This window comes from Rhinichthys klamathensis, unplaced genomic scaffold (genome assembly GCF_029890125.1).
Source record: "Rhinichthys klamathensis goyatoka isolate OS25496 unplaced genomic scaffold, OSU_Roscu_1.1 h1tg000172l_1, whole genome shotgun sequence".
In the NCBI taxonomy this organism is placed as follows: Eukaryota; Metazoa; Chordata; class Actinopteri; order Cypriniformes; family Leuciscidae; genus Rhinichthys; species Rhinichthys klamathensis.
The window spans coordinates 449,536-466,013 of record NW_026606702.1 but is presented as its reverse complement, the minus strand read 5'-3'; the positions used below and the strand labels follow the sequence as shown (position 1 = coordinate 466,013).

Sequence of the window (16,478 nt, the reverse complement as noted above, 5' to 3'; positions counted from 1 at the left end):
TTTGTAGATATAAGCTTGATATCTTCTCCTAACCCCTGTAAAATGCATATTTTTAGACAATACTCATGTATAAGTCAAATGTTTTTTTTGTTCATATATAAAAAAAGAAAAGTTTTTGGTGTGGTCCAGTTTTAAATGCAAATTTTAACTATATAAAATTAACACAAACTTCCTGTTGCTACTGGAAATAAACCTGGAGATGAGACTAAGGGACCACAGGCTTTTTATTAAAATACTGTAACCCTGGGCCTGGATTTTCCTGCTTAGTGTCACACTGAGAAAGAGCTACTAAACAATGTGGACAACGTGTACTAACAAAGAAACGTGTGTGTTTGTGTTTGATATCCCTGCTGAGGTAAGAAACTTCTCATAAGAGTGAAGCATCACAGAAAGAAAGAAACATGCCATTATGCCACATCACATTATTGGTAAAATAATAGTTTTGTAATTAAACCCAATTACAAAACGTTTAAACTGCTGGAAACATGGCACATTAAAACATCTCATCATTTCCCTCATCTGCAGTTACTCTATCACTCATTCAGCTCCGTGTGCTGTACATGTCTGCGTCCTCTGGATTAGACTGGCCGTGGTCCAGTAGAGAAGGGTCAGGAACAAAGCGTGACTTTACTAGGATAAAAAGAAAAGGGGGATATTAGTATGTGGAGAAGAGAACGTGCTTATGCTGCCAAGTCATGTAAGAATGATTGCATTTGCAAGATAAACATGAAGATGCACACGAACAGCACCAAAATGTCATAATTAAACAAACATGGTGGAAGCAAACTGGTATTTAATGACCAGTAAAAACTAGTTTGGAGTCAGAAAGAATTTAACTTTTAATTAATACTTTTATTCAGCAAGGATGCATTAAAATTGATCAAATGTGACGGTAAAGACTTTTACATTGTTACAAAACATTTCTATTTCAAATAAATACATGACCAAACAACATTTCCCATTATTTGGAAAGCAGGAGATTGATAAAATAGAAAAACATATATAATATAAAAAGGATAAATTACATACAAATTAAGGTGCATATTTTGCTCTTAATTAACCCTTCCTGTCTTTGTCAGGTACAAAAAAAATTAATTGATCAATTCATCCATTTTATTCTACAGGAATTTCCTAGGAAGGCTGCATTAGACTAGTTGGAGGAATATATATATATATTAAAAAAGTTCTCTCACTTGTGGCTGGCTCAAGGACAGGAGGTTGAGATGAAGGTGGAGCCTCTTCTGCTGGGGGAGGATTCAGGGGAATGGCTTCTTCAACAGAAGCCAGTTCCTCATCTACTGTGGTAGGGGTGGTATCTTCAGGAAGGATGGGGGCAGGGGGTGTGGTTTCCTCTACTGTAGATGTAGTTGAGGGCGTAGACTCTTCTATACCAACCGTAGGTGCAGGGACTTCAAATTCTGGACTAGCAGGGGCAGCTTCTGGGACAATTTCAGGATCAGACTCCTCAAGAGGAGTAATATTCGCTTCAGCGGAAGGTGCAGTGTCTTCAACACAGTCAGCAGGTGCTGCTTCTGGGGCAGTTTTAACCACAGGCTCTGGGACAGGGGGCTCAGGGGTGCTTTCTTTGACAGTTTCAGCAACAGGCTCTAGGGTGGATTCTGCATCTCGGACAGTACCATCAACAGGTTCAGGGGTAGTGTCAGTAACTGGGGCAGTCTCAAGTGCAGGGGGAGATTCAGGTTCAGAGAGTGGTGAAGCAATTCCAGTTGTTAAATCAACAACAGAGGGAGGTTCTACAACATCTTCTGATACAATATCAGCTACTGGAGATAATTCCACTGATTCAGCTTTGGATATTGGTGTAACTTCCTCCACTGAAACAGCAGGGGATGGCTCAGACTCGGGTGAGAGTTCAGAAAGTGCTTTAACGGGTGATTCTGTATCTGGGCTCGTTACAGCAACAGCAGACTGTAAAAAAACAAATTATATAGTAATATTTTAAATTACTTTTAACATTGGAGCAAAATAAATGCAAAATGATCTTGACAGGCTAATTGGTTACGCTTAATTAGTATAAAACTTAATTTTGTGTCAAGTTTTTTAAATTAGCGACATATCTTTTCCATATTGTGACGTACATCTGAAATCTGTGAAACAGATTATCAAAAAAAGAAAAAGTAGGGTGGGGAATTGGTTCTATTCATCGGTTGATTGTAAAGATCTTAACGCAAGCTTCTAGTCGATTATAAGAAAGAGGGTTTAAGCAGAAAGATGATTGGAGAAGTTCGAGTTATCATACTTCAATCAAAAATTACAATGTCAAAAAAAGTGCACAGATTAAAAAAATCAACAACATTTAGAAAAAGCCAACTTTAAGGCCCTTATATTTGCATTTATTAATTTAGCAGACACTTCTCCAAATTTGCGATATGTACTATAAAAACTACCATAACTTGGTTTTAATATGAAATATGTAGATTACCTCCACGCTAACAGCAGACATGATGACATCTTCCTTTGGTTTGGATTTCAACATTGAAGCAACAGATGAACTCACAGTATACACCTTTTTACCTGTGATCTATAAATAAATAAAAAAGAGCAACAATGAAGTAGAAATATATTGGAGAAGAAAAGATTTCCTAGGTTTTTGGAAAAATTTACATTAAGTCAAAATATTTTTGAGAGAGAGAGAGAAAGAATGTACCTTCAGGACTGCTACAGTCTGTGTGGGGTAACAGACAGCAGTACCAGCAGTAGCCAGTCCAAGAGGTACGACAATCCTCTTTAAACGAGAGCCTGGGCAAAAACACACACACACAGATGCTGCTTCTTAAAGGGATACTTCAGGATTTAGCATTAAGCTTTGTATTAGTAGAAAACCTGTAGTATTTTCAAATTACAGCGCTTTCCACCCTCATATCCCCCCTGAGACGAGAGATTTATGTATTTTTCGTCTGGAAAAAATCCTCCGATGACGCAAAAATCGTCATTTTGCGTCATCGGAGGATTTTTTGGCCAGAGGCTAAAGACTACAGCAAGTAGAAGGAGCTGTTCCGCATGTTCTCAACCCGCCCATAGAGGGTGGGATCTCACTCACAGAATGTACACATAGTGTCAGCCATCTTTTTTGGAAGCTAAGCTAGCAGGCTCTTGTTCTGTGGAGAAAGCTGAGTAACTTAGTAGGAGAAAGCTGAGTAGTAGGGGTTACCATTCATCCTCTTTTTCCCGGACATGTCCGGCCGTCGAGATCGTACAAAATGTCCGGGATTCAGCTTTTGCTTTCTGCAGTCGCCATTCATTGTTTACATGCACACCTTTTGTTTCAATCAAACTGAATTCATTCCGATTGGTAAATCTGAATGTTTACATGAACGCTAAACAAAGTGATCGGTGATGTGCGTTTTAACATTGCTAAGAAAATTCGCGCTCCTCCGTGAGAGATACGAGACCGGTGCGTCTCACAGGTGTCGCTCATCGGTAATCACGCCCTCGGCCTCGTCCTACTCGCCACAGTAAACATAATGAATGGCGACTGTAGAACGCAAAAGCCGAATCCCAGACATTTTGGGCGATCTCGAAATCCCGGGCAGACTCGTCACGGAGACTCACTAGTAGCCTAGACTTGTTGTTTAACTACTGCGCTGTTACCGGTAGGCGTGGCCTCCTAGGGCAGCGAAGCAAGTGAATTCTGGGAGTTGTTGTCTTTCATCCACAGAAGCCAAAAATACATTTTCTGGCTTTTCTCAGTCTAGAAAGCTCCAAATTCAAAAATAATTTCACATTTCTTCTAAATAAATGACCCATTTTAAATACACATTCATCTTTCCAGAGGTGAAGTATCCCTTAGGGATGCACGATATAGGATTTTGGCCGATATTCGATATGCCGATATTTTCAAACTAATTTTGCCCGATACCGATATATTTGTATTTTTTTTTTAAGTGCAAAAAAAGCTTATTAAAGTTTCTATTAATGTTCTCAGTCAAGAGCAGCGAGTGATTTCCTCTGTGTTTTGTTGTTTTAACATTAACGGGATAGTTCTCCCAAAAATTTAAATTGTCATCATTTACTCTCTCAAGTTTCTTTCTTCTGTTGAAAATAAAAGTTATTTGGAAGAATGTGGCTAACCGAACAGTTGCTGTACTCCAGTGACTTCCATAGTATATTTAAGCACAAGAAAGAAATGAATCCAGGTTTGAAACAACATTAGATAGACAGAATTTTTATTTCTGGGTGCAGTATCTCTTTAAAGACAAGCGGCAGAATATTATTACTGTCTCTTTAAAAACTGCACGCGAGTAACGCCACGCGTCTAATATACACGCATTTGACAAGCAGATTTTCTCTGTTTGCTTTCACTTTAGACATAACCAACTTTGTTTATGTAAACCTTGTGTGTATTTGACAGTATCAGCGCAATAAGACTCGAAAGATTAGTCCAGTATGCAGGCGCTGTGACTGCTTTAGTTCCTGTGAGCGAGGGTGTACCGCGCTCAGAAAAGCGGATGTTAGAACAGCGCATCAGCACGTGAATGACATGTTTACCTAGCAAGACTTTGACGCACATGCAAATAATGACCTTTTGTGAATTGCAGTGTCCCATGAGTGTAACTCTACCTCTGCGTTTACATGTGATGTGATGTGAATGTACGTCGCGTTGTACAGTATGTTGAGATGAAGGCGCCAGAATTGAACTGATAGAATGCACGATACTATGATTTTTCTTCAAAAGCAGATCGTGGAGACATTTTAATCGTCCACGATCAACAACCGTGAGACGCACACCCCTAGTTGGAAGTTTAAGTTGCTGGCGCTCATGCTTCGTTCACGTCACGTGCGCATAGGAAACACGCCACCCTATCGGCAAGGCTCATCGGCAGAAATATTCATATCCCGATGTTGTCCCGATATCATCGTGCATCCCTAGTATCCCTTTAATCGATTTAAACAGTAAAACAACATGCAGTGACCGCACACTAAGCTTACCCTTGCGTGCCAGAACCAGGCCACCCAATCCAGACACACCGATGACACCCACTCTTGGCAGGAAGCCAGGGGGTGGATCTCGAAGGAAGTGATACGTGTCTGAAATGAGAAGGTCAGGGGTTAAAGGTCAGGTTCACAGTAATTTCCCACCTTTCGCTCAATCGCACACATCAGACTCACCTTGCCCGGCCTGGTAAACCGATATCACACCAACTTTGACTGAAGTCAAGGCGCTCTGTAAAAAGAAGAGAGAATGCTAACAGATCATTTTGTTGTTCTGTCAATCATATTATAATAGCTATGTTTCCACCCAAAGTTGCGGATTTATCTTGTACGTTAAATTGGAATATCGCATAAAACATCTGGGAATAAAGCAGTTTCCTTCCCATGTATTAAAGAGAACAAGGAATCAGGGAAGCCACTGCGGCTCTTCTTCCTCCATCATAAATGACTGTCTCAGAGCGGGAAAATGAAACGCAATAAATGCTGTCATGTTATCTTGCGTTTGGATGCCTGGTGTTTGTAAATGCAATCATGTGAGGCGGCTCTGGGAGGTTATTATACCAAATGATTCTGATGACAGACTTTGGCTCAGGCATTTCAGAATATGAGAACAACATAAGAGATGCTGTGCAATTAAACCGATCTGCTGGTGATCCAGTTATCCAATCACATCCTCTGAGTTTTTGTTTTTTTTGTTGAGCATCGAGGGATTTATTCTGTAAATGTGTTTACATCGTAGTTTATGCGCATGTCTTCTTATTGGATAAAAAAATTATCCAACTCAATTGAGTGAATAAGATTTTTTTTTTATGCACATTTTTAGAATGTATGTGAATCTTGGTGTTTCCATCCAGCGCTTTATGCGATATTTCAAAATTTGCATAGAAATAGGTGGACGGAAACATGGCTAATGACAAACTAATTCCTTATCATAGTGTGACAGGTCACAGGACAGCATGTGTATCAGACCTGCGCGGCTCTGACATACGGCTGCAGGCCCGTCCTAACGGCCCCCAGCCCCGTCTGCACTACACCAGGGGGCTCTTCCACTAACGGCACAGCAGGAACATCTGGGGAGTAGATAGACAACTGGACAGAGGCAGAAACAGAAAGAGAGGTCATGCTGATATATTTAACATAATGCATTACTTCACACTAATACACTACTGTTCAAAAGTTTGGGGTCTTTAAAGTCTCTTAATCTCCTGAGGCTGCATTTATTTTTATCAAAAACAGTAATATTGTGAAATATTACAATTTAAAAATGTAATTTATTCCTGTAATGGCAAAGCTGAATTTTCACCATCATTACTCCAGTCTTCAGTGTCACATGATCAATATTCTAAATCTAATATGCTGATTTACTGCTCAGGAACTTTTGTGGAAAACATAACATATTTTTCAGAATTTATTTTAATTAAATCGTTTGTAACATTATAAATATTTGTTGCTTTTGATCCAATAAATGCATCCTTGCTAAATTAATGCATCCCCAATAATGCACATACGTACATCAATAAACACTGCTAATAGGTGTACTCTATTCCAAACATGACTTCTTACCTCTCTTGGAGATATTAGCTCCTCATTGTTTTTCTCATTCATGGAATAAATTCTGAGTGAGCCCAAACCCACTGCAGCAGCAGCAGGAAGCGCTGCGTACTTTAGAATCTGAGGATCAACACAATATTTTATTAATAAAGACTCACTTCAGTGGTTGACCATCATGCTGAAGTATTGCATATTCATACCATAGGACTTAAATGTTACTACCATATTTCATGCCCAAAACATGGGAATATGATATGGTACATATGTGTTGTGTAGTTTTCAGTGAACATGTTTGCAGTAATATAATGCCTATAATAATATAATGACATTTGTAGTATAACAATCAGCTTTGTCCTGGCTGAGCGTTTTCCCCCTTTCAGCTTCTTGATCTTCCCTTAAGCACATTATCTGTATTAGTTTAATGGACTGAAGCAAGAGAAGACGCTTTACTGCGTGTAATAATCCCAAACCAAAAGCTGTCTTTTGAGTCTTCTGAGTAAAAGAAAGCGAAAGAGAGAGTGTCGTTTCCCGAAAACTAGAGACAGGTGCCTCAAACAGATCATTATGTGTGAGAGTGAGTTTAGGAACAGCATGTTCTTCGCTGTGGTTTAACAAACAGCGCGCTCACGCTCTGATTAACAGCTGCATCATGCAACTCATGAGAAATTATACTTGACGAGATGTGTGATACTCTGCTGCAGAATGGACATATTATAAAAGAATACACATGATCATTTGAACTAACTCAGTTGGAAGTGTAAACTCACCTTGGCCGCCATGCCGGTCCCGCCCCCTTCGGTCTCACTACGGAAAGCAGGAGGAGCCACGAAAGCCCTCAAAACGCGAGAGAATATTCCTGATTGGCTTCTTTCATGCATAGAGGTCATTACAATGCACGGGTTTTGATGGCATGGTTGGACATCAACCTCTAGAATGGACCCTGGTGCATCATCCTATACATTGCAACCAAGTGGCAAGCCGTTGTGTGTCGATTTTTCTCCCCCTCCAAACCAAGATGGCCAATGGTCAGTCAGAAATGCCAAGTTGCTCCTTAATATCCACCCATTCCTTCTATCCTACTTTTTTTTCTGATCCTGACTGAGGTTATCATAATTCATGCATGAAAGGGGTAATAATAATAACAATTATTATTGCTATTGATTTTATTATTATTAATGTAAACCGAGCTTCCATTGTCTTGACATATGAAAAGACCGTCTTATGGTCCAATTGGGGTATTTGACGATATATAGGCTACACATTACAAGTGTATAATTTGTTTTGTCTCCCATTGCAGTTTAATGTGCAGAGACACTGTAAGTAATCAGGCGTTAATGTTTTGATTTTAGATGTGGGGGAGCAAAAATTAAAAGAAAATAAATAAGAATGACCAGATAATCTATAAATCTATATATGATGTTGGTTTAGTGGTAAGATTCTTCCTGTTGATGAGAGCCCAATCAAAACTGACCCTTTATTAGATAAACCAAGTGAAATTGGTATTGCTTGTCAGTGGATGTACAGTACATCAAAAATGATGGATATTGGAAGCATCACACGACAACAAACAAATGCAGAGTGCAGAGAACTCAGTTTATTAGTTTAACATTTTACAATCTGTATTATATATATTTATATATGTATTTATATTTCTGAAAGCAAAGAGGGTTAGCTTTGAATAATACTGTGAATAAATATCAGGCTTTTCCTGGTGTCTTAATATACAGAAGGGGACATTTTTGAAAGAAAACCTTGAAAAAAGAGCAATATGTTCCGTCTCAATGTTGCAGTGCAACTTACACCTTATACAGCATAGCCGTGTGGGGGAGAGAAGGGGGGACATGCCCTTAAAACCACAGTGAAACCCCGATGGCCTGGATAACACTCACACACTCACACACACACACACACACCATGAGATGAAGCACAGTAAAGTGTAACCAACATTCTACATAAAAAGAATCATTAAAACAGTAACTGTAACAGGCAGATGTGAATTTGAGACTCGCTTTGGTAAGAAAGCATCGACCACGGACATAAAAGTCTGTGTGTGGGTAGTGCGTGTCATTTGTTCCAATGAAATTTACAATTAACAAGCCATTGAATGAGTACATTCTATTCAATTAAAATACATCCCACGAGATTCTAAAAAGTGACAATCAAACATAACTGTAACACTGAGCACATATGCAGGGCTGCATTAAAACCAATGTGTCTTGATGATGTTTTAATGTGAACAAAATGGGAACACACACACACACACACACACACACACACACACACACACAACATTTAGCAGGGGTACGTTTTGCACTCCACAGCCTGGAATGAACCAATTGGATTTTTTTGTTTGTTTTTTTGTATTTTAACCTCAAATTCTCTCCCATTGCACTTTATCCAATTCTAGAATCCTGAGCCACTGACGTCCAGAATTGCGAAAGGGAATAAAACGTTGGCTTTAGGCTGGTGGAGTCTGTCTAAGGGACACGTACATTAGCAAACAGAAAACTAACAACCTGAATGTAGCCCATAGCTCAGAGGTAATGACCAGCAAAGACCCGGAAACAAGCAAAAACAGTCATAACATCAGAGAAGCAAAGCTTTTCATCTTTTGTCATCTTTTTTTGTAGAAAAAAATAGAGAGTAGAAAGGTTCTGCGTTGGCAGAGTCGAAAGATTGCATTCACGAGTACAATTCACAGTTTTAAACAGAGGATGCAGCTATGCAAATAATATGATCTTATATACAGACTGTTCTCTGGCCTGATAGCATATAGTAATAATTTTTTAAACCATGCATGAGTTTAGCTATAATATAAATATTCTAAAGAAGCCAAATTAAACACGTTACTACCTGCCAGGAGTTCATCTTTTACCATATACGAACGCAATGGTCATCAAACTCTCAAAAAGAGACTCTTCTGCATCCATCTGACTCTCTTTCTTTCTCTCATTTCTCTAATACACGCACACATACGCACACACACACACACACACTTTTCAACACTCTTGCTTGCTTCGAGAGTTGTATAGAGTAACACAGTAGGGCGGTGTTGCTTGGTAACAGAGTGAAGCCTGTTGCCCATGGCTACATGAGTGCTCTTCCTGCAGCATTCCGAGGGAAGGGAAAAAAAATCAAATAAACAAATGAACAAAAATCTTCTGAAGATATAAAAAAAGATCATTTTTTTTACTCCAATCAGAGACAAAAATAAGAGATTCGTTTTTATATACGGTCCTATTTTGTTCAACTGGTGGTCAATTAATCTGAAAAGATGAGTCTTCAGGCATGCAGCGGGCACCTCACGGGGCCTTTCTTCCATCCGTCTTAAACTGTGGCTGTGATGAAATATATTGTACAGAGTTTGCAATGAGCCGTAGATGTGCAGGTAACACTTTGCTTTTTACGACGAGCAGTTCGAGTCACCCTCTGGTGTCAGTGCCTGCGTGTGTGTCTGCCGTAGTTCTGGAGGCTGGGTCACTTCTTTGACATTGATCTTACAGTGTATTGGTTCAATCTGGTGTCACTCACGCTCGGGAGGAGGGCAGTATCAGGTCATCCGTCAAGGAAAAAGTGAAGACAGTCTGGATCCACAGTGTTTTTCAAAGTGTGTGTCTGTGTGTGTGTGGGTTTGAAACACACCACTCAGGCTATTCATATACCTTTATGTCTGTATTTTCAGCATGTGACTGTTTGTTTGTCGTGCGGGTGCGTGACAGTGACTTTCACACGTGCGTTTCTATGAAAGAGTGAGTGTGCATCATCAACGTTGGCGAGAGAGGTGAAAGGTCGTTGGAATCGCTGGGCGGTTCCAATGGAGCAGAGCTGAACTCACAGATATCCAGGAAGAGCTCGTGGTTACGTTGCTTCCATTCACGAAACTTCCTCGAGGTCAAACAAGGATCGTCTAGTACCTGACTGATTATCGCCAAGTCGCCCTCCTTTGCCTGTGGGTGAAAGGGAGGAGAGAGAGAGAGAGAGAGAGAGAGAGAGAGAGGTGGAAAATAGATGATTCAGAACACGAGATGCTCAATTCATTATTTGTACAAAAAGCATCTGATTGGCTGAAGCGTTTGAAATTCTGCAAGTTACCGAAACGTCAAAAATCTGCTTTATGAAGCATAACAGGCTTTAACAAATATCAGCTAGCAGGGGAGTAGCAACAAGTGTAATTGGTTTAGCTTTCAGAAATGTCTAACTGTGGGAAATTATCATAAGTTTTATTTTGCTTTGGAAAAAAAAAATTTTAATCTGTTAACACTACAGTAAGCCACTCAATTAATATTCATGAGCTAAGCTGATGAGGTTTATAACTTGTCAAGATGGCAGCTGACAATGTCCTAGTCTTAAATGTTTATGAAGATCCGCTAGAATTGTCCATTAGATACCTCTAGATTTGTTTACAGAGATTCACAGACAGTGATAACACTGCAATAATTTTTTATATATTCATTATTAAAATTTGAATGTACATTCCAAATTTTGAGATCTTTTTGATAAAAAAAAACTTTAATTCAGCAAGGATGCATTAAATTGATCAAACGTGACAGACATTTATATTGTTGCAAAAGATTTCTATTTCAAATAAATTCTGTTTTTGTTCTGTTGAACTTTGAATCTGACTAATATTAAGCAGCACAACGTTTTACAACATTGATAATAATAATAAACAATTAAGCACCAAATCAGCATATTAGAATGATTTCTGAAGGATCATGTGACACTGAAGACTGGAGTAATGATGCTGAAAATCACAGGAATAAATCACATTTTAAATTATTAAAAAAATAATAAAAAAACAGTTATTTTAAATTGTAATACTATTTGATAATATTACCGTTTTACTATATTTTTGATCAAATAAAATGCAGCCTTGGTGAGCATGAGATTTCTTTTAAAAACATTCAAACTTTCCTGATTTTTCCTAGTTTATAGTTTACTTCCACATGTGTGAAAGGGTCCATTGCTCCCTGTGTTTTCATACCTTCAGCGTGGAGCGGAGAACCCGTATGCGGTGCAGTCGATCATTGGTGGCGGGGTCATTGCAACGTTTGATGAAGGAGCGTCTGAACTCTTGTTTGGTGGAAGGCCTCTGCTGGCCGAAAGCCGAGAGACTGGCCTGCTCCAGCGATCGGTACAACTCCTGCAGGCCGTCCGTGCCGTCAGACACTTTCTCTTCGCTCTCAGGCCTCCTGCTGCTGGCTTTCCTCATCTGCTTTTCCTCCTCTTCCTCCTCCTCTTCCTCATGGAGATGAGTTCTTGGCCTCAGAGTGCCGTGCGTGTGTGCGTGAGTGTGCGTACGAGCGCTGCGGTGCGAGTGTCCTCCGTGTGTGTCGCGGTGGCGTGGGAGGCTCTGGCTGCGCTGCTTGTGAGTGTGATGGCGGGGCCGGGACTCCTCGCTGTCCGTCAATGGAAATGGCCCATCGCGTTCCAGAGGACGCCGGCGCTGGGCGGGAAGCGTAGCCTGCCGGTGCTGGTCAGGTGACAGCAGGGATGGCACCTCCTCTTCTGCAGTCTGCAGGTAGTGTAGACCTGTGCTGGTCAAGGGGGTTTCAATCAGGTCCTGCCATGAGCGGCGTTCTCGATGGGAGGATCGGCAAGAAGAATGGGACTCCTCGGCAGAGGAATGCGAGAATGTGGAGCCGCTGGAAAAATGACGCTCAGGAAATGGACTGGATGAAGTTCCCTGAGGACAACAGAATCACTGCTCATTAGCATTGTCAATCTATCAGTAAGAGAGCTAGAGGTATAAGATGATAGCCAAAGAGAGCAACAGAGTGAGTTTGCTACATGTTTTCCACCACAATAGTGTTGGTGTGAAGGCCGGTGCTCAGCAAACCTTTCTCAGAGCCGGCCCATGTTTCCAGTGACGTGAGCCCAAAAAACGACACACTGTGAGTGACTATGTTACATCATATATTGGCAACAAACAAACATAGTGAATCAGTCTTTGTTTGCAACTCATTTTCTCATCTAAAGTAATGTAATTTAACATCTTTATGGCATCATGAGCTGGATTTAATATGACGTACACTTCCATTCAAAGGTTTGGGGTCGGTAGGATTTTTTAAAGGTTTTTGAAAGAAGTCTCTAATGCTCACCAAGGCTGCATATGTCCAAAAATGTTTTTATTTCAGACCGATGAGGAAAAAAGTGGTTGGAGTGAATAGGAATAGGAATGAGGCACTTCACTGGCTGCTTGTGTTTAGATTAATTGATTGTAACGAAAACAATCTAGTTTTGTACCATGTAGTTTTGTTATGGATGGCTCACCCAAAAATGAAAATTCTGTCATTAATTACTCACCCTCATGTCGTTCCAAACCCGTAAGACTTTCATTCATCTTCGAACACAAATGAAGATCTTTTTGATGAAAACTGAGAGCTTTCTGTCCCTCCATTTTGACAGCTACACAACTGAAACTTTGATGCTTCAAAAAGTTCATAAAGAGATTGTAAAACTAATCCGTATTCAATTCAATTTTCTGACTCGATTGCTTTATATGATGAACAGATTTGATTGAGGCTTTAATTCATTCAATATGAATTTAATTCATATATAAACATTGATGAAAAATGAAATACTTTTTATTTTTGGATGAACTATCCCTTTAAATTAATAAAAAAAAAAAAAACTAGTTTGAGACATTATCCTGACTCCTGACCTCTGATGTCACTGGTTCATGATGTGAGGTTTAAACGTCAATAAGGAACCGACACCAGAACCAGTGTGATGGCGTGTCTGTGCTAAAAAAAATCAAAGAGAGTTTTTGGCTGATTATATGCATATATGTTCGTAGACGTGTGTTTATACTCACAGACGGGTTGTGGTGGTACGTGGATTCCTGTTTGAGTGTCATAGACCCATCAACCTCATCTTGGTCACTCTCACTCCAGTAATCTAAACAAAAAAATGACATCAGGATCACATGTACATGACATCATACAGTAGATTATGATACCCAAACTAGGCTTTTCAACTGCTTCAAGTACAATCATTCATGGAATGGAGTCACACTATGGGCTTATGATAACATCACAGGATGTGATCTCACCTTCATCAGGACGTGGTACTGGATCATCAGGCGTGTAGCCAATCGCAGCCAAGCCTAAACGATTCATCCACCTGCAACAGGAACCACAGACGTGAGAGGAAATAACAGGAAGGGACAGCTGAAGTCTGAAAAAGCTCTGAAACCACTTACCTGTTCATCTCCTCTAAATGATCAGTGGCAAAAAAGAAACTCTTAATTTTGGGATGACATGCTTTAAAGGCACTGAAACAAAAAAAGGCAGAGAAAAAGAGATGTTCAGTCACAAATGTCTAGTTTACAATCAATTACTGTGTGTGTGTTTGTGTTAGAGAGATCAGCAGTTCTGCAGTGACCCAGATTCCGCTAGCCGATGGGCTTCAAACACAGACCCGCCCAAAAAACCAGCAAACCCAACACAACAGAGAGAAAGAGCTATTATTGTTGTCTTCTAACACTCACTGTTTCCTCCTGCACTCAATCGCTCTGTCTATCCGAAACTCTGGTAAACAGATGAAGCCCTCTGCTTTCTCATCCTGAGCAAGCAAATAAAGAACAAGAGAAATCATTTCTGCATCATAACTATGGTAGGTGTTAACATAATGCAAAGATCAGCATCTCTGAAACTGAGAACATATAATGCACATTTTATTGTTGTGGACAAGAAAACTAAACATCAAACTAGCATTGTGAGCCTGTGACTTGGCCATCAATGAAAGTAGTGAGTACTGAAAGTGCTGATAATTGTGTAATTGGTAATAATAGTAGAGATTAATTGCTGGATGTGGAGCTGATGAGGTTTTTCAGTGACGCCAAAAGTGGAAATGGATCATAAAAGAACATTAAACACACACACTATTGTACAGCCTTGACCGCCCGAGGGAAGGGAATTGTGTTTGTTTGCTTACATTCTGGTTGGTGTACCAGTACAGGTTGGAGTCTTTGAGAACGAACCAATACTTCTTCCATTTTTGCGTGAAGTAGCCGGTGGCGTCTTTCTTTTTCCATAGCCAGCCTTCACAGTCGCCATGACCCAGATCTTTGCAGGCAATACGCCTTCTGCTGGCACTACTGAGGGAACCTACACACACACACACACAGCATATTAAATGACAACCACATATGACAGAATAACTTTGGAATAATACAATCACACATTATATTATATGTACAGCACAGTGTAATACAACACACTACCTAAGTGCTTAGAGTAAACCCAGGATCTCATCATCATACCTTTGCTTTTCTTCTTGGGCTTGGTCCTCAGAGAGGCATAATGTACAGACTAGAGAGAGGAGAGAAAGGACACATGAGAAATATAGGACTTGCTTCATAGATTACTTGTTTCAGAAGGCTCATAATTGCACCATTCACAGTTGTGAGGATTTCTATAAAAATCATTATCAATAAACAATTAACCTTGCACACCTGTGGCTAATTGATAGGGGAGAAGGCTATAGCCAAAACTCAATATAGAAACAAAAAAATCCCGCACACTATCCCAACTTGTTAAAAGAATGCAAAATTTTTAGCAACGTTTCAGTCCCATGATCATGTGGTAAATGCCTGCTGAAGGTCATGGGACCGAAACGTTGCTGAATAAATTGTGATACTTTTGCATTGCAAGTAAGTGCAGGATTTTTTTTTTTAAATAATGAAATGATTAATTATTAAATACTATAACAGATAAACATGTTCCTTCTTTAGATCTAAATATTACAAATAAATCAATTTATTTTAGATTATAAAAAATAAGTTAAATTCTAATTACTGCAAAGTTCCCTGATTTAAATTTACCACGATTGAATCTAATATTAAAACAAAAACATTGCAATATAATAATATAATCAATAATAAATACAATAATAATATAATGGATAATATCAAAAATATCAAAAAGAAAATATTTTGTTGTGCCTGTCTAATAGTGCAAAATGTACCTTAAGTTGAATATCCAAACCTGAATAATATAATGACAAACCTGGTGTTCATCAACTAATTTCTAACTACCGCAACACTTTTTGTTGCCAAACTTCAAATACAGATTCTCCAATGAATAAAGATCTTCTCCAGTGCATACAGTATCTCATCACCTTTTTTTTACTGAAAATGTTAAAGTTGTATCTGTACCTCTTGTTCCCAACACTATGTATTCTCATTACCACGACTGATGCTGTAACTGTGCTTGTGGTTTACCTTCCTCATTGATGCCCCTGCTTGTCGGTCAAGTCCTGAACTGGCATATCTGCAGAGAGAGAGAGAGAGAAAGAGAAATAATATATAATAAAATAAAATGTTTGGTTTTTTTGCACCTATTTAACTTAAATATAGACACAGGTAATGGACAGGATGCTGGTTTTTGAGGTTGAGTTCAAAACTGATTCTAACTGAAACTCCTGCTAATGCTCACGCACACCCTCAAACCAACAAACACACACACACACACACACACACTTATGTTTGTTTCACAATATAGTGAGGTCATCTCATAGGCATCCATGGCATGGGCAAAACACTAAATTTAAATATAAACTAGATTTGGCCAATTTTAGCTAGTGAGGTCCAGCTCACTAGTTGGTGTTCAACGGGTTTCACTTCAGTAGTGAGGATATTTTTAAATAGTAAGGACATTTTTGGACCTCACAATTATAGTGATACCTGTACACAAACACACACAGACACACAATTGTAGACTAATTAAACACAAAATCTTAGCCACCCAGAAGACACTCTTTTATCTAATTCTCTGTATGCATCACCGTAACAGCAGAGAAACGGAGGTCATTCCATGTTAAGACAGACACGTTCCACAAAATGAGACTCCACAGACTCTTACAGCATTAGTCACAGGAAATAAAAACCTCCTTAAGACTGCAGCCAAGGAATTTCTGTTCCTCATTTATAAACAAACGGCAGTTCATTAAGCTCGAACAAAGCCATGAGA

General features: G+C 39.4%; 2 protein-coding genes across 2 annotated transcripts in view; both read right to left on the bottom strand.

Moving 5' to 3' along the window:
• Window positions 1-415: 415 nt before the first annotated feature.
• apool (apolipoprotein O-like) lies at window positions 416-7,333 on the bottom strand. The gene is made up of 9 exons (XM_056260101.1): window positions 7,272-7,333; window positions 6,517-6,624; window positions 5,923-6,042; window positions 5,131-5,185; window positions 4,951-5,049; window positions 2,669-2,760; window positions 2,444-2,542; window positions 1,194-1,929; window positions 416-630 (listed from the first exon to the last, which is right to left on the bottom strand). The coding sequence occupies exons 1-9, from the start codon at window positions 7,281-7,283 to the stop codon at window positions 542-544; spliced, it is 1,410 nt and encodes a 469-aa protein (XP_056116076.1). The 5' UTR covers window positions 7,284-7,333; the 3' UTR covers window positions 416-541.
• A 2,605-nt stretch (window positions 7,334-9,938) lies between these two features.
• The window catches only part of si:ch211-26b3.4 (connector enhancer of kinase suppressor of ras 2), a 49,781-nt gene continuing 43,241 nt past the window's right edge, over window positions 9,939-16,478 (bottom strand). The window contains exons 15-23 of the mRNA XM_056260047.1: window positions 15,731-15,779; window positions 14,771-14,819; window positions 14,443-14,615; window positions 13,997-14,070; window positions 13,709-13,780; window positions 13,559-13,629; window positions 13,322-13,404; window positions 11,489-12,190; window positions 9,939-10,451 (exon numbers count right to left, since the gene is read on the bottom strand). Coding sequence (XP_056116022.1) covers window positions 10,230-10,451; window positions 11,489-12,190; window positions 13,322-13,404; window positions 13,559-13,629; window positions 13,709-13,780; window positions 13,997-14,070; window positions 14,443-14,615; window positions 14,771-14,819; window positions 15,731-15,779 — 1,495 coding nt within the window. The 3' untranslated portion in view covers window positions 9,939-10,229. The remainder of the gene's footprint in view (window positions 10,452-11,488; window positions 12,191-13,321; window positions 13,405-13,558; window positions 13,630-13,708; window positions 13,781-13,996; window positions 14,071-14,442; window positions 14,616-14,770; window positions 14,820-15,730; window positions 15,780-16,478) is intronic.